This window comes from Lissotriton vulgaris, chromosome 9 (genome assembly GCF_964263255.1).
Source record: "Lissotriton vulgaris chromosome 9, aLisVul1.2, whole genome shotgun sequence".
NCBI lineage: Eukaryota > Metazoa > Chordata > Amphibia > Caudata > Salamandridae > Lissotriton > Lissotriton vulgaris.
The window spans coordinates 412,999,233-413,022,770 of NC_141697.1; the positions used below are offsets into that span (position 1 = coordinate 412,999,233).

The following is a 23,538-nucleotide window of genomic DNA, read 5'->3' on the forward strand; positions in this document are numbered from 1 at the left end:
GCAACCATAGTCAGGTATCCACCTTCCTACAGAAACCACAAAACCTTTGCAAGGGACGACTGTTCCAGGAACCTGTACCACAAATTGTGCTGACAACGGACGCATCCCTGATTGGGTGGGGAGCCCATGTTCTCCACCACACAGTACAGGGCCTATGGACCACGCAGCAGAAAAAACTGCATATCAACCTGCTAGAGCTGATGGCAATTTTCATGGTGATAAAAGCTTTCAAAGTACATCTCTGCAACAAGACCGTGTTGATCCGGACGGACAACATGACTGCGATGTACTACCTACAGAAACAGGGAGGAACACACTCTCCACAGCTGTCGCATCTGGCACAACAAGTGTGGAAGTGGGCCATCCAGAGAAACATTTTTCTCCTGGCGGAACACCTCCCAGGCAAGGACAATCAGATAGCAGATCTGCTCAGCAGACACAGCCAGCAAATGCACGAGTGGGAGATTCACCCCTCGGTGCTTCAACCATACTTTTAACAGTGGGGACAGCCAGAAATAGCCCTGTTGGCCACAAAAGAAAACGCAAAATGCCGGTCCTTCGCCGCAAGGTTCCCACACTCGAAGTCTCAGGGGAATGTGTTGATACCGCTAGTGGCACGCAAGCTGCGCCAGCATTCCATGACGCTAATCCTAGTTGCTCCAACGTGGGCGAGGCAACCATGGTACACCACGTTCCTAGAACTTTCCGTGGTGCCCCATCAAAGGCTACGTCTAGCACCCAGCCTCTTAACGCAGAGCCATGGAGACATTCAGCACCCATATCCACAGCAACTGAACCTTGCAATCTGTCTCCTGAGGTCTTAGAGTTCGGCTACCTCAACTTACCTCCTGACTGCATGAACATCATCAAGGAGGCAAGAAGACCTACAACCAGAGCTTGCTATGCGTCAAAGTGGAAACGTTTTGTCATTTATTGTAACAATGACATAGACCCACTGGACGCGTCCATTCAAAATATCATATGCTATCTTTTGCACTTACATCGCTGCAATCTAGCCTGTACGTCTATACGGATACACCTAGCAGCCATAGCTGCTTACCTTCAGAACAGACAGCACCTTTCCCTGTTCAGAGTGCCTGCAATTAAGGCGTTCATGGAGGGCCTCAAACGAGTGATTCCACCAAGACACCCTCCTTCCCCTGTCTGGAACCTAAACGTCGTGTTAACCAGACTAATGGGACCAACTTTTGAGCCATTGCACTCCTGTGAGATACAATTCTTAACATGGAAGGTGGCTTTTCTCGTAGCCATCACTTCGCTTAGGAGAGTTAGTGAGCTGCAAGCCCTAACTATTCAAGAACAATTCATTCAAATTCACGCAAATAGGGTCGTGCTTCGGACAAACCCTAAATTCATACCTAAAGTGGTATCACAATTCCACATAAATCAACCAATAAAACTGCCAGTGTTCTTCCCAAACCCACAATCAGTACCTGAAAGAGCCCTGCACACACTGGATGTGAAAAGAGCTCTGCTATATTACATAGACAAGACTAAAGACTTTAGGAAGACAAAGCAGTTGTTCGTTGCCTTCTCACCGCAGCACACAGGTAACCCTATTTCAAAAAATGGCTTAGCTAGATGGATAGTTAAATGCATCCAAATATGTTACATTAAAGCTAAACGTACTTTAACAGTGCCCCCAAAAGCGCATTCCACACGCAAAATGGGAGCATCTATGGCTTTCCTAGGGAACATTCCTCTAGAGGAAATATGTAGGGCAGCCACATGGACCACCATACATACATTTACCAAACACTACTGCGTAGATGTACACTCCAAGCAGCTGTGGGACAGGCTGTTCTCAAAACTCTTTTTCAGACTGCTGCAGCTGGCACAGGTAGCCACCGCTAAGGGAGAGACTGCTATACATTCTATGCACAGATATGAATTCAGCAGCCCACATGCCTCGAACGGAATATGCTACTTACCAGTATGCATCATTTCTTGGCATGTAGGGCTGCTGACATTCATATCGCCCACCCTCCTCCCCGGTGCCTGTCGCAGCTGTAGCATTCACTCTTACTTTCTTGCATGAACATCTCTTACTGTATCACACTCCATCTCTGCCACAATGGCGAAAAACAATCTGAGGATGGAGAGTATGCCCATGTGCACTGTAGTCCAGAGGAGGAGCCACCTATCTCGTGATACTTCGAAGACTCTTCCAGGACAACAATGTGCAAGCATCCGGACCCAACACTAGGCGGCGATCTATGCACAGATATGAATGTCAGCAGCCCTACATGCCAAGAACAGATGCATACTGGTAAGTAGCATATTCCATCTGTAAGAGACATTTGTTAGTGATTGATTCCTTACCGCCCCACCCATCCTCCCCGTTCTGCGACCTGTTTTCTAGGGTTAAGAACATCCCTTTCAGAGCCCTAGTTTCATGGCACAGTGTTCAGTTTCTTGCATGGCTCTGCGTTCCTGGCGCGGAAAGTAGTGTACAGAACTGACGTCAGCGTGCATGGGTGGCGCCTAAGTAGTCTCCGTGATGTCATCTTGGCGCATACGATGCTACCGTCAGATGTGGAGCCGCACGACGCTACCTACTGATTCCTGGAGATATTTTAAGGTAGGGAATCTATCACCAACTAATGTCTCTTAAAGATATATCATTACACAAGTAGTAACTTGTGCTTTAGGGTTCCTTCACCATTCCTATGACATACAGTCTGCATCATCCCATCACACAGCTCTCTTTAAATCAGAGGACAACGCAGAAAATTGCTCTACCCAAGGCCAAAGTGATCTTTAAAGGGACTCATTGGGCCAGACTTTTTTGGTATGAATGAATGAATGAAAGCCATCTCATAATGCGCGACTTAGCCCAACGGGCATCAAGGCGCCTATCAGAAAAAAATAGATAGTATAGGAGCCAGGTGCCTGTTATAGATATGCCTCTGCAAAAAGCCACGTTTTTAATGCTTTCCTGAAAAGCATGTCGGAGGGTGTTCCAGAGTTTAGGGGCCAAAGAGGAAAAGGCCCTTCCTCCCCACCTGACTCTACGCACCCGAGGGACGGACATGAGACTCTTGCTGGAAGAGCACAAGTTTCTGCTGGGAACATATGGAACCAGCAGAGATGTAATACCTTCCGAACCTTCACCAGACAAGGCCCCGTAAACAAGGCACAGGATCTTAAAGGTGATCCTGGCCTGGATCGGAAGCCAGTGCAGGCTTTTCCTAGCCGATGTGGCAGAAGACAGGCTGGGGGTGGCAAGGACAAACCTAGCTGCCGCGTTTTGGACAATCTGCAGGCGTTGAATCAGGCCCTTATTGATGCCAGAGTAGAGCGCGTTGCAGTAGTCCAGCCGAGAGGTGACTAAGGCAACCATGATCTGTTTGCGGGCTTGGTAGGAGGGATAGTGTGTAATTTTCCTCAAGGTCCTGATAACACCCTAGCACGTGGAGACCATTCTGTTCACCTGCTGGGCCATAGCAAGCGAGGTGTCAATCAAAACGCCCAGATTCCGAGCTGATTTTGTGGGCAGTGGACCGGCTCCAAGGGATGGGGGCCACCAGTCGCTAGACCAGATGTTCTGGTCTCCGCCGAAGATCAGGACCTCGGTTTTCTCTCCGTTCAGCTTCAGTGAGTTCAGTATCATCCACTGTGAGACTGCTTCCATACAGTTCCTGAAGCTGAAAGCGGAGGTACTCACCGAGTGAGAGAGAGACACCATGATTTGGGTGTCATCTGCGTATGACACCACCTCCATCCCATAAGATCTTACCAACCTGGCAAGTGGGGCCACATAGATGTTAAAAAGTGTGGGGCTCAGGGCCGACCCCTGCGGGACCCCACATTGCACAGGTCTAGCATGGGATAGGAACTCTCCCAACTTGACCTTCTGCTCCCTCTGATTGAGGAAGGAGGCCAAAAGGCTCAGCGCTGGGCCCTCCACTCCTATCCTATCTCCCTAAGACAAGATGTTAAGATAGAGGGAGACAGGGTGTCAAATGCTGTTAAGTCGAGCAGGACCAGTAAAGTGGTCTGGCCCTGGTCGACTTTCGCACGAATGTTATTTACGACCACCGTGAGAGCCGACTCGGTGCTATGGAACTTCCGGAAACCATGTTGTGACTGGTCCAGGTGGCCAGAGGTGTCCAGAAAGGCTGTCAGATGTTGATTGAGGTGTGTCTCAAGCATCTTTGCTGGGGCCAGGAGCAGAGATTTTGGGCGAAAGTTTTTTAATATCTCCAGATCTAGTCGGCTTTTTCAGCAGGGGCTTGACCACTGCCTTTTTTCAAGAAGATGGGACAATGCCTTCTGTCATAGCATGGTTCATCACCTCGAGGAAGAGGGGCAGCAGAACTTCCCTACAGTCCTTCAGAATCTTAAGGGGACATGGGCCCAAAGTGGATCCAGATTTGGTTTTATTCAGAAGCAGGTCTAGCTGCTGGTAAGTAAGAGGGGGGAAAGAGGATAGGCTCAAATGGGGATCTATTGGGCGTCCTTCTGTGGGGGCAGAGGCCAGAAAGGGGGGGGGGGGGGGGGGGGGAGGAGAACACAACCGGTCCCTTTGCATTTCCAGAGGGCCTAAATATCAGCTATTTTAGAATGAAAAAATAGGGAGATCTTATCGCACAACTCTTGGGAGCCTATAGTAGGATCAGGGGTCTGCAGGGTGCACAAGGAATCAACAATTTTGAACAATTCCCTAGGAGAAGTGAGGGAGGACGTTAGATAGGAAAAATGGGCCTGCTTTTCCTCAACTACCTTTGCTTTGTAATCTCTAAGGATAAGTTTGTGCTTTTCCCTTTCCCTGAGATCCCAACTAGCTCGCCAGAGCCTTTCCTGTTTCCTACAGCCCTGCCTTAGAAGCCTAAGTCTTTCTGAAAACCAGGGGACCGAGGGTATTTTCCTAGCGGTGTAACGGTATGAAACGGGGGCCAGGAGGTCCACAGCACTTACAATGGAGTTAGATAACTCCAATGCAGCCCCACTGACATCCCCCAAAGGGGTTGTTCTAAGATTGGCCATGAGAGGGGCCAGAGTATCATTGGAAATTCTCCTAAAGTTCCGCTTGGGTTCCCTTTTCCCAGTATCACATGACACCATATGAGGAGAGGAGGACTTAAATTCCAGGGGCACAGCTAGGTGGTCGGACCACACCAGGGGAATAGGAGGACCTGTCGGAAGTCTGGGGTCGTTGGAAAAGACCCCATCCAGTGTGTGGCCAGCTCGATGGGTAGGGCTGCCTACCAATTGCCGCAGACCGCGCAGCCAGGGAATCCACTAAGGTGAGAGTTTCACTGGAGCCCAAGTCCTCTAAATGATCTTCATATCGCCTAGTAAGACCTTGGGAAGCGTTGTCTTTGAAAAATCTCACACAGAGCAACAGGGAAACTTTTCATCTCAACCTTTTAACTTTCAACTTGCAAACTTTGAACTTGAATAAATCGGTCATCTTTATTGGAGCATCTTCTGTGGTTCCTCGTATTTTTCATTCTGCTGAAAAAGTCCGCCGCTTGTTTAAAGAGGCTCATTTTAGCAATCTGCAAGAGCTTCTGAATATATCGGAATTCATTTTACCGAAGGTAAATAACTTGTGCTATGGCACAAGTTCCACGTTTTATTTCATATTTCTTTCTGTTTGAAAACTTGCTCACAGAGTTTTGATTAGGCCTCATTTTGTAACTGGCATACAGTCATTTTAATGAGTTTATTTTTTTTCACTGTTGGTTGAGGGTTCATTTATAATTTTTCCTTGTTCTAATTTTGTTTAACATACGCTTTCAGATTTTGTTCCCACTGTTTCAGACTATCATTTCATCATGCTAGTTTTCATTCCTAACATACTTGGCCTGTAAAATAGACTTGGTTTTTGCTAGGAGTGTTGTGATACTCTTTTGAGAAAGTGAATGATGTCTGGTCTACCAGACCACTATTTGTACCCACTGGCCCTTCCGCAGAAGAGCAGTTTGTAGACTGGGTTTACCTGAGAGGATTGTGGCGTGAATTAAGTATTGGTTCCTTGTGGATAATCTTTCAGATTAGTTCATGCCTAGAGGAGAGTACTCCACAAGGTGTAAGACTTACCCTGCCTGAACATGAAGTTAAAACCTGAAAGTAAATGCTTTCTTGTTCTAAGTATTACAATCTTATTTGCTTTAGCTGACTAGACTCCTTGATTTCAAGGATCTCTTATCAAGTGTGTTGTCTTAAACACCGCATGATTTAAGAGAACATATGTAACTTCATACATCTTTGGACTAACCATACTGATGTCGTTTAACATATTACTCAGATGCACTTATACTGAAAAGAACAGATACATTGGGGAAACTACATATTTTAAATTATTGGCCCGTGTTTATTTTAATAGACTTATCTGTCTTTACTAAAACTTGCACATGTTCTATTAAATAGTGCAGAGAAAATAGTTCAGTTCTCTCACTTTGGATTAGATGTGTCTTGAACTCTAGAAATTCTGACAACTGGGGATTTAGGTGTAAATTTTCATCGGCGATCTGCTTCAACCTGATAAGTCCAGGCCACAGGAGAGCTGAAAACCTGAGAGCCAAATCCGAAGTAAACCTGGAACTCTTACTGCAATGCAAGCTGACCTTCCCACTGAAAAAATCCCTAGTAATATTGATGAATCTGAAATAATTGTTCTAATCTTGTTATGTCTCTTTAGTTTCAGACGCCATAATTAATTCTTTAATTTTTTCCTGGGACTGTAGGACCCACTTTTCAGATTCTTTGAAAGAGAAGTGAAAATGGGAGCAAAGTTACTTCAGGATGTGCGTCAAGATCTTGCTGATGTGGTTCAAGTTTGTGAGGGCAAGAAGAAGCAGACCAACTATTTACGAACTCTGATAAATGAATTGGTCAAAGGTATGATATTTGGCATGCCATAATTGTTACATCTGTAATGTGTCTAGTGATGCATATACATCATTACACTGCCTTATGAAATAGGCTTCTGTAGTAGGGGATCTCTGTGTTTGCCCCAGTACTGGAACTTTCATAGATTTTCATGCTTTTGTATCATTCCCCGTCGTCGAAATGGGAGTCTTGGTAACAAAATGACATAGCAGTAGGTAAAAAAGAGAAAGAAAAAGATCTAGGCCTGATTCTCTTTTGTAGCATATCCGCCTCTTTTTGCAAAAGAGACCAAACTAAGCATCAGTTTATCAGAAGAGCCTCACCCCATAAAACCCTCCTGAAGGAACCTCAGAGCCTCAGATTTTCTACTGCACATTGTGCTTATGGAGTCTCCTTTGAGCTCTGCTCAATCTGTACTCTTTCAGAAGTTTTTCTTCAGGATTTCTCTTCAAAATTGTTAGCTGTCCCTTCCAGGATGTCTGATAAGGAAAAGAAGGCCCTTTTCAAACCATGTTCCACCTGTGGCAAATAAAGATTATGTTCGAGGCATATAAGCTGCAGATCGTACACTTTTGCAATAGATCGCTGCAGGAGAGTTGGGTCTGCAATCCTATGGTCACCCCAGATTTATGCTTTTTGCTGCACTGGTTTACGACTTACCCTGGCTGTGGGCCTGCTAATCGGATCCACAGCCTAGCTGTTCTCTCTCTAAATTGACATCCATGTACTTTAGGTGCATTTACCAATTGGTATTGGGTCACTCTTGTAAGTCCTTGTACAGTGTACCATAGGTACCCAGGGCACAGGTGACCCAAGGCCTACCAGGGGCTGCAGCATGTATTATGCCACCCCTGGCTGGCCATCCAAATCTGACACAACTGGCTGATCAATCAGCTGGGGCAAGGTGGTGTAATCACCCTTTGCTGTAGATATAGTATACCTATATCTAAACCTAAAATGGACACATATACTCCTATAAGTCACTCCTATGGCAGGCTTTAACAATCCTGGAGGCAGAGTGCTTGGAATTATGTGAGATAGTTGTGAGAAGTTGGCCTGATATATGATGCTCACTAATTCTAGTGATCACCTTGTATCAGTCCAAACAACCCTTATGGTGATTGGTTGTAAGTCAACCTTATAGACCAGCGATCCTAATGGTAGCATGGACAAAGCAGTCTTAGGCTAAACTCTTTTGGCATGTGAAGCCAGCTGTTTTACCACGTTCGAGGCATGTGGGCTGCTGAATTCATATCTGTGCATAGATCGCCGCCTAGTGTTGGGTCCGGATGATTGCACATTGTTGTACATATAACCCCCTGAATACCAAATGAAAGGACACCACACTGGTAGTTATGAAAATAAACAAGATATTTATTAACTAACAAACACCTCTGAACTCTTTGAGATCAGAGGGCTAAGCACATGACAAGACTCTTAGGAAAAATACGTTTAAGTTGCACAATTACAATGTTGCCCTAGGGGCACAACAAGCCATATACTAAGTAAGTGGAATGTGAAAGTCGATAGAAGGAATGGAGCTGTCCAGAGGCTGTAGGATCGCTGGGACTACACTAGCCTAACTTTAGGTAAGTAATAGGAGGCCCACGGAACACGTGTGCGGAGTGTGAACTCACACGCGAGATGCGTAACAACGTCTATGGACAGTACAGTTCAAGTAAAAGGTGAGTACGGACAATCCTGACTAGTTGGGACTAAAACGACTGTGGAACTGGACACTAGGAGAGTCAATCTACCCTTGAGCACTGAAATGCTCTTGTTACCTCACCCACAGGCTGCGGGTGCATAGGTGCGAAGTCGTTTCTGGTTCCGGCGTTGAAGTCTATGGAGCCTGAAAGAAAAGCTGCTGCAGGCGACCAGGAGGAAGATGTCCGGTGTGATCCAAGGGTGGATCAGTGAAGAGGAGAACCTGAAAGCAGAGGGGACAATGTTCAAAGTCATTAGCCAGTGACTGGAGTGGAACCAGGAGTGGAACCAGATGTCGTCGCGATCAGGTGAAGAGTGGACGCTTGTCTCTGCAGCCACGTGGACCAGGAGGTGTCTTCGACGACCAGGAAGGAGGCACGAGCTGTCCCACGCAGGCTCTCGCTGTCGGCGGTGTCGGATGTGGATTTGGAGTCAACAGGCCTTGGCAAAGGCAACCCACGCGGTGAGTGAAAACGGCGTCTGGAGTAGACCTGGAGGGTCCCGGGTACTTTTCCTTTGCAGGGAAGAAAGGGCCAGTCTGGAGCAACCAGACCAGCAGATTGGATTTCAAGGTTCGTCGTCTAGGTCACTAGCCAGCCGGCAAGTGACCAGACAACGCGTCGAGCAGCAAAAAGGCAGAAGGGCCCACAGATCTCGTGGATGCTGGAGGGCTGGTCTTCGGTGCAGGAGCTGCTCGGGGTCGGGGCTTCTCAGTCCCCAAAGCACCTGGTCGAGGTTCCCTCAGAAGTCGTGCTGGAGCGAAGTGCTGCTTCTTCCAAGATGGCCGGTCCCACGTGTCTTGTCGCACCCACAGATCTCAGCTGTGCTGCAGATGTAACCATTAAAGAAATGGGGTAACCCAAAGGTACTGGACCTGGGTATCAAATTGATATTAACAAACAATGGTCCGGGACCTATAACTTTGTACAAGAGCAATGAATCAAACCTTAATCAATTAGAGAGCATATATTATTTGCCACAGCTCGACTCAATTAATGATAAACATAAGAAACTGGCAACAACAACAAGGTCCAAAATTATATGCAATATTTTAATCTATTGTCATATGCAAAATTTGTAGCACAAATCACAAATTTTTATATACGTCTGGAATTATTATTGCCCCGTATATAGCGTGCAGTATAGAAAGGGTGTCAAAGAAAGTGCAAGTGATAGGGTGAAAGGGAAAAGAAATCACACACAATTTATAAAAAACATTTTCTATTATTTCAAAGGAATACCAGCCAATAAATGCTGGACCAAAAAACCTGACCACATTCAAATAGTCCAAGGGGAATTTCTAATCTTGTTATCAGACATAAGATGTAACAATTATCTGCACTATATCACAAGGAGGGATATAGGTGGTGGTCCAGGTATTAAATAGAGTGTCGACGTTTCGACTCGTCTTGCGGTCAGTTAAGCCTGGGCCATGCGAGTCTTCTTCAGGACATATTGGACGGGGCAACACAGGGATCTCTTGATGACCCTATAAAAGATATGAATGGACCGTAAGAAATTGGGGCTGTTGCCTAATTGATAAACTAGGGACAAGGGTACAAAAATGCTTACCCTGTTTAGGGAGTAGTGGTCGTTATTTACTCCAACTGGGTTTAGTCCATGTAATCCACAGAATCCTATTCTATGCACAGATACCAAGACCTGGTTTCTGAAAAAGTAATGGAGGACCTATGTAATAAATATATATATATATATATATATATGGTCCTGTAATCACAATCATATCCAGGTAGAGCATAAATGTTACCTGCACAATGAATCTGATGGTTAAATGTTTTCAGATGGATCTCTTGTCAACAGGAAGCTGTAACAATTCATAACATTACCTATTTAGCAGAGCTGAAATAATTGAAAATAATAAATTATAGCTTTTATTTAATAAATTGGGCTCACCAGTTTGTCAGAGTCCAGAGCTCAATCTTGAAGTTACTTTGTACAGCTATACGATTATTTGAACATATCCTCACGCTGTGAAAAATAAGAAGGGGGAAGCAATTGGTACGATGGCTTCCAACAGATTTCTATATTCAATTATATAAAAAATGCTCAAGGTATTTTATTACCTTGCTCCATGAATTTCCGTCTCTTAAATCACGTTCCCAAACCAAATTAATGGTTGAAAGTCAGAAGTGGACCCACTGTGATGGTCGAAAGTCAGTGATCGACTCACTGTGAATTAACTGAAAAAACAAAGCAAAACGAGTTGCCTGTCCGTTTGTTTAAAATATAAGGATGGTGCGCTATTAATAGAGGCCTTTTAAATTGCCCTGGGCGCTTACCGATATTTTAGCAGGACTTCCTATAACCACGCGTCTCCAATGTTAAAGCGGCAACTGCTCACACGCGAGGTGCTGCAGATGTAGGTAGAGGTCGGAGAGGTCTGGGAATCCGGGCCTCGTCGGGCTCTGAAGTCTGGATCCTCGAGGGAAGACAACAAAGGGAAGCCGCTGAACGCTGATGGTGCCTGCTTGTGCAGGGTGGACACTCCTTGCCCACAAGGGAGATTTCTTCAGTCTTCTTGGCAGAAAGTCGAAGTCCAGAGTTTCTTCTTGTAGAGTTTCAGTTCAGGATTAATCTAACTCGGAATGGGACCAGCTCCTACCTTTAGCCTGCTAAAGGGGGCTGTACTATCACTAGGTCTCTCCTATGGGTGGGACCAGGAAGGGGGGTGGTTTCATCCCCTATCCTTTGTCCGGTCTTGCGCCAGAGCTGGGGCTGGAGAGCCCTAGGAACTGGTTTAGACCAGTGTATGCACAGGGACACCTTGTGTGCCCCAGGCATGTCTCATTACTTTCAGCCCTGTCCTACCCAATACACAAAATCCTGTCTGGGGTGGTGCTAGCACCTCCCAAGGCAGGAAACCCTTTGTCCAAGCCTCCCTCGCTGGAAGGACTCCCAGAAGCAGGAGGTCAGACTTGTGTCTGTGGTGGCAGCATCCATTTTGTGATGCTGAGGCTCGGGTTAACTTTAACCGGGGTTCACAGTTAGGTACATGTCGTGTCCCTCTAAAAGGGTGGAATGCTACCCCCGTCGCCAAAACTGGCAAGGGGGTAGTATTCCAATTCGTATGACACCTTACTTGACATGTTTTGATAATGCTATGCCAAAGTTAGCAATAACCGCGAGGATTATAATGCATTTAAGAGTATATGGTATAGCGTTATCATGGAAACAGCTAAAGGACTTGGTTCTGAAAGCTGTAGACAGGCCTCCTATTACTTACCTAAAGTTAGGGTAGTGTAGTCCCAGCGATCCTACAGCCTCTGGACAGCTCCATTCCTTCTATCGATTTCTTTTTACCATTTACTTAGTATTTGGTTTGCCGTGCCCCTAGGGCAACATTGTAATTGTGCAACTTAAACGTATTTTTCCTAAGAGTCTTGTTATGTGCTTAGCTCTCTGATCTCATAAAGAGTTCAGAGGTGTTTGTTAGTTAATAAATATCTTGTTTATTTTCATAACTACCTGTGTGGTGTCCTTTCATTTGGTAATCAAGGGGTTATATGTGGTAAAGCAGCTGGCTTCACATGCCAAAAGAGTTTAGCCTAAGACTGCTTTGTCCATGCTACCATTAGGATAGCTGGTCTAGAAGGTTGACTTACAACCAATCACCATAGGGTTGTTTGGACTGATATATGATGCTCACTAGTTCTAGTGATCCCCTTGTATCAGGCCAACTTCTCACATTGGTGTGCAGCGGTTGGGATTTGAGCTTGCTGTAGTTTTTACCAAATATAATCTTGAGATATCATTTGGAAGATCACATAAGGTACCATAGGTACATATAACAAGCTTAGAAATACTTCGAGTTCTACTGAACCAGCTGTTGTAGTAGAAAGGGAGTAGCACACCCTCACTACAACTCTTAGCAAGGGATCAGTAAGACAACCCATAGTGTAGGTAAGTGCACCACTTACACCTCACTAGAAAGCATGTCTACCACAGGAGAGAACACTGTGACTCCCCTTGTGGTTAGTGACCCTCCACAGGTCCTTTCCAGATATGCAGCAGAAGATGAGACAATTGTGTACCTCCAGGAAACTGAAACAGGGTTCTAACCCTACCCTTCCTTTTCTGGTAGGTCTCATATGATGCTAGAAGGGCTTCTAATCCAGGCCCCTCTGATCCTACAGATGGAAGCATGCCCCCCTTAGAAGGTGAACCTGAGTCTAACCTCCCTGAAACAGAAGATGTAGATGGGGAGTAAGATGGGGAATCCTCTGATGGAGAGGTAGACAATGGTCAGGCTATAGTCAGCAGACTTACCAGGGCCAACTTAAGCCTATATGAGAATGGAACTTGGGGAGCCAGGCCCATCCACAAGCAGGCCTAACCTTGAGAATAGACGAGTTAGGTCTCACTGCAGAGGCTCTAACAGATCTATTCACACCAATATCTCTCAGGCATCTTCTCAGAGAGGGATGACTTCCCCTCAGAGAAGAGAACATGAAGCAAAAATGAAGGAAGTGAATCTGAGGATTGAAAGGGAAGAACTTGCCCTTGCCAAGGAGAAACTTGCCTTTGCCAGAGAGCAGAAATTGAGTGGGTTAGAACCCACTGGTGGCAGCATTATCCCTGGAGATAAAGACAGGAGTTTTGACAATAGACACCTGAGTAAAATAGTGCCCTCCTATATGTAGGAGAGTAGGGTCTGCAATCCTATGATCACCCAGATTTTTTGCTTTTGTTCCACTGGTTTACGACTTTCTCTGGCTGTGGGCCTGCTAATCAGACCCACAGCCTAGCTGTTCTCTCACTAAATTGACATGTGTACCCTAGGTGCATTATCCTATTGGTACTGGGCCACCTTATCAGACCCTGTCACTCAGGGCATAGGTGTACCCAGGGCCTACCAGGGGCTGAAGCATGTATTATGCCACCCCTGGATGGCCATCTAAATCTGACACAACTGGCTGCACGACAGCTGGGGCAAGGTGGTGTAATCACCCCTTGCTTTAGATATAGTATACCTATATCTAACCCTAAAAAATGGACACACCGATTCCTATCAGTCACTCCTACGGCAGGCCTTGACAATCCTGAAGGCAGAGTGCTTGGAATCGTGTGAGATGGTGCTCTGGCATGAGCTGAGCCCGTTTGCAGCTTGCGGAACCAAGTCCTAATAGCTGTTCCATGATAACGCATACCATATACTCTTAAGTGCATTATAATCCTCGCGGTTAAATGCTATCTCTGGTATCGCTTTATCAAAACATGTCGAGTAAGGTGTCATACGAATTGGAATACTAACCCCTCGCCAATTCTGGCGACGGGGCTAGCATTCCACCCTTCTAGAGGGACACGACATGTATGTAACTGTGAACCCCGGTTAAAGTTAACTCGAGCCTCAACATCACAAAATGGATGCTGCCACCACAGACACGAGTCTGACCCCCTGCAGCTGGGAGTCCTTCCAGCGAGGGGAGCTTGGACAAAGGGTTTCCTGTCAGGGGCGGTGCTAGCACCATCCCAGACAGGGTTTTGTGTATCCTGGGTAGGCAGGGCTTTACAGGAAGGTGACTGCAAGTGGCACCCCGGTGCTCACTACGCATCTGCCGGCTAGAACCAGTTCCAGGGGCACACCAGCCCCTGGCCTGGGGAAAGTCCGGCATGGGAGAGGGGTGTAACCACCCCCCTTCCTGGTCCCACCCCTAGGGCAGGACCTAGTCGCGTACCCACCCCTTTCTTTAGGATAAAGGCAGGAGCGGGGACCCTTCCAAATTAGATCATCTTTGAATCAAGAAACTACTTTCCACGAAAGGAACTCTTGACTCTTCTCAAGATTTCTCCCTTGTGACTAAGGAGTAGTCACCCTGCATCCGCAGGCACCATCTAAGAACTCTGCGGTTTGCTGCACGTCCTTCCTCCTGAATCCGACTGACCAGCTCGACGAGACCCGGCTTCCCTGGCACCTCTGACCTCTACCTACCTCTACAGCTAAGCTGAGAACCGTAGGTGCGACGAGACCTCGAGGGACCGGCCATCATCAGAACTGCCCGACTTCTATCCAGCACGACCGCCGAGGGATCCTCTGGTGAGTGCTTTGGGGTCCGAGAAGCCCTGACCCTGAGCAGCTCCAACACCGAAGACCAGCCCCCCAGCATCCACGAGATCTGCGTGGGGCCCTTCTGCTTTTTGGCTGCTCACCGCGTTGTCTGGCTACTAGCCCGCTGGCTTGTGGCCTTCCCGACGACGATCAACGACAACACTGCTGGTCTGGTTGCTCCAGACTGGCCCTTGCTCCCTTCCCAAAGAGGAGCACCCCGGACCCTCCTGGTCCACTCCAGACGCCATTTTAGGTCCACCGCGTGGGCTTGAATTTGCCAAGACTTGTTGCCCCAATCCTGGGTCCAGCGACGTCGACAGCATCAACCATCGTGGGACAGCTCGCACCTGCCTCCTGGTCCGTGAGACTGCAGAGCCCAGCGTCGCCCACTCACCTGGTCGAGGTGACTTCGCCCGGTGCCATCCTGGTGCCCACACAATCACTGGCTAGTGATTAAGAACTTGGTCCCCTCTGCTTTCAGGTGTCAGCCATCTTAGATCCAGGCTTGGATCCATCGAACAATCTTCACTGGTCGCCTGCCAGCAACATCTTTCTTCAGGCTCCTGGTTCGTCAACGAGGATTCCCGACGTCTTTTCAGACCTATGCAGCTGCAGCCCCTGGGCTAGGTAACTTCTGCATTTCATTGCCCCAGCATAGCCTCACTATCCAAGGGTCAAGATCCACTGTCGTTTTCGACCTACCTAGTCGGGTTCGCCCGAGAACACTAACTTTGCTTTTACTAGCCTCCATAGACTTTGTCCCGCATCCCGCGTGAGAGTGCACACTCTGCACCCGAGTCCCCTAGGCCGCCTACTAGTAATCTGAAGGTTCAGTAACGTAGTCCTAGCGATTCCAAAGCCTATTAGTACAGTACTTACCTGCTAGTAATTTCGCATTCCACTTCCATAGTATATGGTTTTCCGTGCCCCTCGGGCATTTGTGTAAATTGTGCAACTTAAAGTATTTTCGTAAGAGTTTTGTTGTGTGCTTAGTACCCTGTCCTCATAAAGAGTACAGGGCTGTTGTGATCTAAATAAATACACTGTTTATTTTCATAACACTTGTGTGGTGTCCTTTCACTTGGTGTTCAAGGGGTATATGTGCTGGTATAACAGCTGGCTTAACACGCCCTCTAGAGTTTAGCCCGAAGACTGCTCGTATCCATGCTACTAGGATAGCTGGTCTATAAGGTTGACTTACAACCAATCACCATAAGGGTTGTTTGGACTGATACAAAGTGCTCACTAGAATAGTGAACATTATATATCAGGCCAACTTCTCACACTATAAGGTAGGAGATGACATCCACAAATGGATGGCTGCTCTGGAGAGGGCCTGCAAAGTACAGCAGGTACCCCAGAGTCAGTGGGCAGCTATCTTGTGGCTCTCCTTTGAAGGTAAAGGTAGAGATAAGCTCCTCACTGTTAGAGATGAGGATGCTAATGATTACCAAGTCCTGAAAAATGCACTGATTGATGGGTTTGGCTTAACAATTGAACAGTACAGGTTGATGTTCAGAGACACCCAGAAAACTCAGTCTCAGGATTGGACTGACTTTGTTGATTGTGCCACTAAGGCTTTGGAAGGCTGGTTACTGGGAAGTAAAGGTTCGAGGCATATGGGCTGCTGAATTCATATCTGTGCATAGATCGCCGCCTAGTGTTGGGTCCGGATGATTGCACATTGTTGTCCTGGAAGAGTCTTCGAAGTATCACAAGATAGGTGGCTCCTCCCCTGGACTACAGTGCGCATGGGCATCCTCTTCATCCTCAGATTGTTTTTTTCCGCCATTGGGTTCGGATGTACTTTCTTGACTCAAGTTCGGAATCGATATAAAACTCTTAGCGCAAGGCCAAAAGGCCTTCGGGGCGTCGGTATTGTCTCGTTCGGTGCCTATACTTCATCCAGTTCTTCGAACAGGACATCGAAGGCCATTTGCCTTTTCGACACCAAAGGCCCCAACTACGACGACGATGGAACGGAGCCCGTTCAAGAGATGCCCTGTCTGCAACTCAAAGTACCCTCACATTGATGTGCACCCAGTGTGCAATAAATGTTTATCCCTGGACGACGACGAGGCCAGCTGTATGGCCTGTTCCAAGTTCCGGTCGAAGAAGACGCTTCGACTTCGACGAGCAGCACGACAGTCGGTGCAGAAAGCGGCGCCCGACCCGGAGAACATCTTCGAGGACGATGAAGGCGTTGATGAAAAGGATCCTGACCAGCAGTCGGACCCTGCATCGGAGCAGGACTCTATTTTCGATGTGGACGAAGAAGAAGACTACGTCCATGAAGAAGACGTCGTCGAGGTAGGAGACGACGCAGAGGCCATCGGAGCAGTCAATGAAGACTCGAGCGATGAGCAAGGCCCACCTGCAGTCGCGGGGCCTAAAATTGACACTGTGCTCTCTAAGGCTCAAGTCGAGGCATCGCCGGAAGGCCTTAGCCGAGATCTTACTCCACATTTTATAGCCCGGCGTCAAGGCCCGGCTAAGAATACTTCAAAGGAGCCATCGGTCGATCCATCCAAACCGAAACCAACAGAGGCGAAAACGAAACCGAAACTGTGTAAGACAGTCCTCGGATCGACGCCCTCGGACTCCTCGGCTCCAGTCAAGTCAAAAAGTGTTGTCGACCCTTCGGGGTCACAAGGGGGCATCGGCCCGAAGAGCGGGGCGCCGAAGCCCGTCTCGACGGTCCAGACGTCACTCTGACGCCGTCGGCGTCCAAACATGGCGACACTGCCAAAGGACTCCAGACTAAAAAGACTGTCAAACCGATGCTTGCATCCTCCAAGCCGATAGTAAGCAAGGCCCTTGAGTCAAAGACAAAACCCGACCCGAAAGAGCATATCGCGTCGAAGCCCAATTCCGTGCCTGCTGCTCACCCGGCGCTCGAGTCGACGCAAGGCCGCAAGCATGTTGGTGATCCACCAAAGCAGATCGGATCGAAGACGCCGTCGATCTCGAAGAAGGTCGGTTCGTCTCTGGTGCTTCCTCCACAAATTAAATACGGACTGCCCCCGACCGCTCGACCCAAAGCGTTCGAGCCACACAAGAGCGCCGAAACCTCCAAGAAGGTATCGGGACCTTCCAAGTCTCAATCCATTCCGGAGTGGGTAATGTTCCAGGCACCCTCGTATGACAATCAGTCGAAGCTCTTCATCGACTCTGATTCTGGCAGACTCACCATTCACAAACGGAAAATCGCTCCAGAACATCCTTTAGAGTCATACAAAATCCCCCTCAAAAGGAAAAAGGATTCAGCCACCTCACCTGTTCTTTTTGAACATGTTGAGCCATATACACAACACGATGCCGATTTTTCCCACACGCAGTGATGAGGATGTGGGAGATGATTACAGTCATATGGGATTTATTTATCATGCTGACACAGATCAAGGGGAACCTCAACACTGGGCTGACCCTGTTGACCCTGATGATCCACACACTACGCCTGATACTCAGTCTTATAACGTCAAGACCTCGCCTACTGAAGACACGGCGGCGTTTAACGCTCTAATTAAAAGGGCTGCCATTAACCATGACGTTGAAATGCACACTGAGCCAGTGGAGGAGGACTTTCTATTTGATACTTTCTCCACCTCAGAAAGATCGGTAAAGACTGCCTATGCTAAAGGGTGTCCTCAAACATGCTACTGACATTTTCAAGGAGACCACAAGGGCAAGGGTTGTAAACCCAAGGATTGAAAGAAAATATAGGCCTGCGCCTGTGGACCCTATGTACATCAAGGGCCAGCTCCCATTGGACTCCCTAGTAGTGGCTAATGATCGCAAGAGAGCAAACTCTCAAACAAGTGGTGATGCTCCTCCTCCGGACAAAGAATCCAAAATCTTGGAAGCTTCTGGCAAACGGGTAGCAGCTCAAGCGGCTAATATTTGGAGGATCTCAAATACACAGGCCCTATTAGCCAGATATGATAGGGCTCACTACGACACGTTAGAACAGCTGATGCAACACCTGCCTGATGCTTATAAAGAGGGAGCAGAAATTCTAATACAGGAAGGAAAGTTAATTTCAAATGCATCCATCAAGTGTGCACTCGATGCAGCAGACACAGCAGCTAGAGCCATCAACACTAGTGTAATGCTGAGACGTCATGCCTGGCTCCGCATCTCTGGTTTCAAACCAGAGATCCAAACAACTTTTCTCAATCGGCCAGTTAACCCGGACTTTCTTTTTGGTCCAGATGTAGACACTACCCTTGAAAAAATTTTAAAAAGACACTGAGACAGCAAAATCCATGGGGGCTCTGCAGTCACAGCAGTTCAGGGGCAGTTTCTTTCGTCGCTCCGATAACAGGGGAGCTTCTAGAGGTCAGGCATTGCAGCAAGCCCAATACAACAAGGGGAGCACGGAGACCACCTACAACCAGAATAACAGGGGTGGATATCGTGGGAACAGCGCCAAAGGCGGGGGGCGCTAGAGGGCGCACTGCGGAATGGCCGCACTGTCGTGAGGCTCCCGCTGCCCGGAGCTATTATCCGCCTAGGTATCCTGATTACCATCGCTGCGCCCTGAACTGACCCCACGGTTCGGTTGGGATATCGGCTGTCCACCCACGGTCCAACTCCTGTGCCATTCGGAGGTTGCTGGCCGAAGTTATGTGGGTCCCAAGTTTCTCCGACTCGCGCTCTGGAAGTCTGATGCCATCTTGCCCGGCGTCGCTGTTCATGCCAGTCCGGGGCTCTGCACGTGGGGTGTAGGCCTAGCTCCGCCCTTCTCCGCCAGGCCTGATCGCTGGCCGGGCGAGACGCTTGGATCTCCCTTGTTGTCGGACTTTTCTTGGCTCTCCCATCTGCCTGTCCAGATACCATTGCCCACGGAAGTGCCACGGATTTTATACTTGGATTCTGAGGGTTTGCCACCTTGGGCTGGGAACGGCGACGGCCTTTGCTCATCGGTGGGAGTGGCGGGGCGTGCTGGCCTGCTCGTGCCCCCACGATTCGAGCTGCTTTCTGCTTGGTCGGGTCCCTTGCCCGACCTGTATCCTGACCCCCATTTGCCTCGTCCCCCTTCTGTACCACCGTTATGGGGAAGCCGGACACTAAACAGTCCAAACTGTCCTTTGACTCTGGAGGGGCCAGGCGTGGGGCGCGTTCGCTCCAGGAAGCTGGAACTTCGCGGCCCCCCCCCCCCCCCCGAATGTCGCTGAGAGTGTCCCGCACCCACCTCCGCCGGACTTCGCCCAAATGATGCAGGAGATGAGGCAGGGGTTCGCCACTATCGTGGACAAAGTGGACAAGATATCGTCGCGCATGGATGCGGTCGTTCAGAAATTGGACGTACATGAGGAGCGCTTGACGGCGGCGGAACAGCGCATTTCGGACCATGATGACACGGCGGCCACCCATACCACCCAGCTGGCGCGGATGGACAATATCTTGCGTGTCATTGCCGCCAAGAACGAGGAGTTGGAGGCGAGGAGTAGGCGCAACAACGTGCGCATTGTAGGTGTACCGGAGTCCACGAATGTGGGCAAAATGGAGACTTATGTGGAGAGGCTACTGGTGGGCGCCATCGGAGCGGAAGTTTTCTCGTCCCAGTTCATCGTCGAGAGAGCGCATCGGACTTTGGGACCTCGTCCGGCCTCTGGGGCTGCACCGCGTCCCATCATTGCGCGCCTATTGAATTATCGTGATCGAGACGCTGCTCTTCAGGCTGCCCGCACTAACAGGACTTTCTCCTTGGAAGGGGTGTCTTTCACCATGTACCCCGACTTCACACCGATGGTACAGGACCAGCATCGGAAGTTCTTGGGGGTGAAGAGGAAGCTTCGGGACCTTCAAGTGGACTACGCCTTGCTTTATCCGGCTAAACTTCGAGTGACGCACCAGGCTAAACAACATTTTTTCACCAACCCACAGCATGCTGATGACTTTGCGAAGCGCCTCCAGCGCGAGCGCGCTGCTGCGGATCGTGGCGACGATCGAGATCCGGAGGGTGAACATTCGGCTGCTGAGGAGGAGGTCGCCTGATTCTGGTGACTTTGGACTTTGTCTATCTTCTTCCCGGTTTTTGTAGTATTGTGGCTATGTAACTTTTTGTATTGGGGCCTGCTGGCTTCCTTCTCAGTGTTTGCGGCCTAGCTATTGTTCGTTTTTGCTTTTTTTGCTGATGCGTGGGTTATGTCTGTATTATGATGAGTGAGTGCGTTTTGCTGTTTCTGTGGGGTTGGGATGGCACCGCGGGGTGGTGTTATGGGATGTCGCGCTCTGGGCACCCACCCCCCCGCGCTGCGCCTGGGGCCGCCTGATACTTGTTGGCGCGGACACTGGCGTGGCGTGAGGGAGTGGCGTCGTGCACCTCTGGAAGGTTCCCCGGAGGGTGTGCCCCATATTTACCTTTTGTTTGGATTCTTGTCCTATGTTGGTTGACTGGATGTGTGTTGAGGGATGGGGGGGAGGGGTGTATGTGGCCTGATAGTTGGGGTGGTGTCAGGTGGGTGGCTGGGGGGGGCTGAAGCTGTCCATGTCTGTTTGCCCGGGACTTTTGGTTCGCTTTGGTAGCTGCTGCTGTTGTTTGAGTGCACGGACATGTCGTGGCGCCCGCTATCCGGGCTGTTCCACTTTCCTATATTACGGGACGGGTTCTGGGATCCGTGCTCCCGTCCATTTTGGGCCCGAGAGCGCCGGCCGCCATCTTAGGCTGCCACGTGCCGGGGCGCACTCTGCGAGCGTAGCACGTGTGCGTGATGTGGGCCGTGTGGAATGGCTTGGCGGCGCGTAGGCTGTCCCGAGTGCTTGCTGCGTGGATGGGTCGGTTGGGGGGGAGTTGTTGTGTTCTTGTTTGGTTGTTTTGGAGATGAATGGGAAATGTATGGAGTGTATGTGGAGGTCTGCCCGTGCCCTGGGGCGCGGACCTACCGATGGCTGTTGCTGGTAGTTGGATGCCCTGTATTTGGTTATATGGTCCTGTGGGGCCCTTACTTTATGTGATGTCAACTGCTGTTGTAGATCAGATTTCGATTTTGTCCTGGAATGTACGGGGCCTTAATGATGCCAGGAAGTGTCGCAGTGTGATACAGTATTTGGACAGGCATGCTATTCAAGTTGCTTTTCTCCAGGAGACGCATCTGCGCCCCGCTCCCTCCCCCACTTTCGGCGGGAGGTGGGCTGCGGCCAGGGGGTTCGCTTCATACTCTTCTTATGCTCGTGGGGTTGTTACCCTTGTTAAGAAATCACTTGCATTCCAGGAACTTGGATCTATGGGGGACCCTGAGGGGCGCTATGTGCTGCTGTGGGGACGGCTTGGGCAGACCACTGTACTGTTTGTTAATTGCTATGCTCCCAATGTTGATACGCCAATCTTTTTTGTCACTCTGTGGGGTCATGTTCTTGCTGTGGATGCTACTCACATTGTGTGGGGGGGTGATTTTAATCTTGCATTTCAGGCCCAGTTGGACAGATCGGAGGGTAGCCCTCAGTACAATGTACAGGCAAGGGATGTGCTGCGGGGGATAGTGGAGGAGGCTGGGATGGTTGACAGCTGGAGGTACACCCACCCTGCCACTAAGGAGGGCACCCATTACACCACACATGCTCGTTCATGGGCGAGGCTGGACTATGTATTTCTCTCTAGAGGGTTGATGGCTGGCCTACGGGGGGCCTCACATTTGGCTCGGACGTATTCAGATCATTGTCCGGTGAAGGTTGATTTGTCCGTCCCCGGGTTACACAGGCCGCGCCCGCCTTGGCGTTTGTTTCCGACTGCTTTGCTTGACCCGGTGTTCAAGGAGGAACTCGGTGCGGAGGTAGAGGCGTTCTTCCCTAGAAACAAGGGCTCTGTGGAGAGCATTGAGGTCATTTGGGAGGCATTCAAGGTTACGATCCGGGGTGTCACTATTTCTAAAAGTTGTGGAGTACTCCGTCTGATTGTTCGGACCCTCGAGAGGTTGGAGGCTGACTTGCGAGACTTGGAGCGCAGGATGCAGGTGACTGCGGACCCCGCTCTTTTGGCACAGTTCCGCACTAAGCTCTCCGAGTATGAGGAGGAGGCTGCTCGGGAGGCTAAGCACAGGGGGAAATACTGGACGGCGAGGCGATACTGCGAAGGGGAGCGGCCCGGTAAGGTCCTCGCTGCCCTTACTAGACATCCTAGGCATGGGTCGGACGTGTTGGAATTGGTGTCTCCGGATGGCACTCGCTGTCGAGACACATCGGAGATTCAGCGCACTTTTATTGATCATTATGCACACCTATACACGACACAGCAGACGGGTGAGACTCGATACGGTGGCTTCCTCGATGAGCTGGCGCTCTGTTGGCTCTCGGATGGTCATCGTGAGTTCTTGGGCAGGCCCCTGGAGGAGGAGGAGGTCAGGCATGCCATCATGTCTCTTTCTAATGGGAAGGCCGCCGGGCTGGATGGCCTTCCTGCTGAATTTTATAAGTGTTATATTGACATCATGGCCCCTGTGCTCCGTGAGGTGTTTGAGGAGTCTCTGGAGGAGGGACGCCTTCCGAGCTCCATGCGGGAGGTCGCCATCACGTCGCTGCTCAAGCCGGGTAAGGATCCACTGGATGTGGGCCCCTATAGGCCCCTCTCATTGCTCAACTGCGATGTTAAAATTCTCGCGAAGGTCTTGGCGGTGAGATTAGCCGAACTCATGCCCGTTATCGTGTTGCCTGATCAGTCGGGATTTGTGCCCGGCCGCGCCACCTCTCACAATCTTCGCACTTTGTTTTCGCTTGTGTCGACCATCGATCCCGCTGTCCCGGTTGCCGCTGTCTTTCTTGATGCCACTAAGGCGTTTGACTCTGTCGAGTGGGGCTACCTTATTGATGTTCTTTGTCGGATGGGTTTCCCCAGGATTTTCATCTCTTGGGTTAAGCTTCTATATACTGATCCGATGGCGAGGGTAGTAGTGAATGGGGTGCTG

At 49.3% G+C, this 23,538-nt stretch overlaps 1 protein-coding gene across 1 annotated transcript in view; it reads left to right on the forward strand.

Annotated features, from left to right (window-relative positions):
• The window catches only part of DYNC1H1 (dynein cytoplasmic 1 heavy chain 1), a 1,654,074-nt gene that overhangs the window by 1,396,619 nt on the left and 233,917 nt on the right, over positions 1 to 23,538 (forward strand). Inside the window, exon 74 of the mRNA XM_086937823.1 lies at positions 6,717 to 6,870. Coding sequence (XP_086793949.1) covers positions 6,717 to 6,870 — 154 coding nt within the window. The remainder of the gene's footprint in view (positions 1 to 6,716; positions 6,871 to 23,538) is intronic.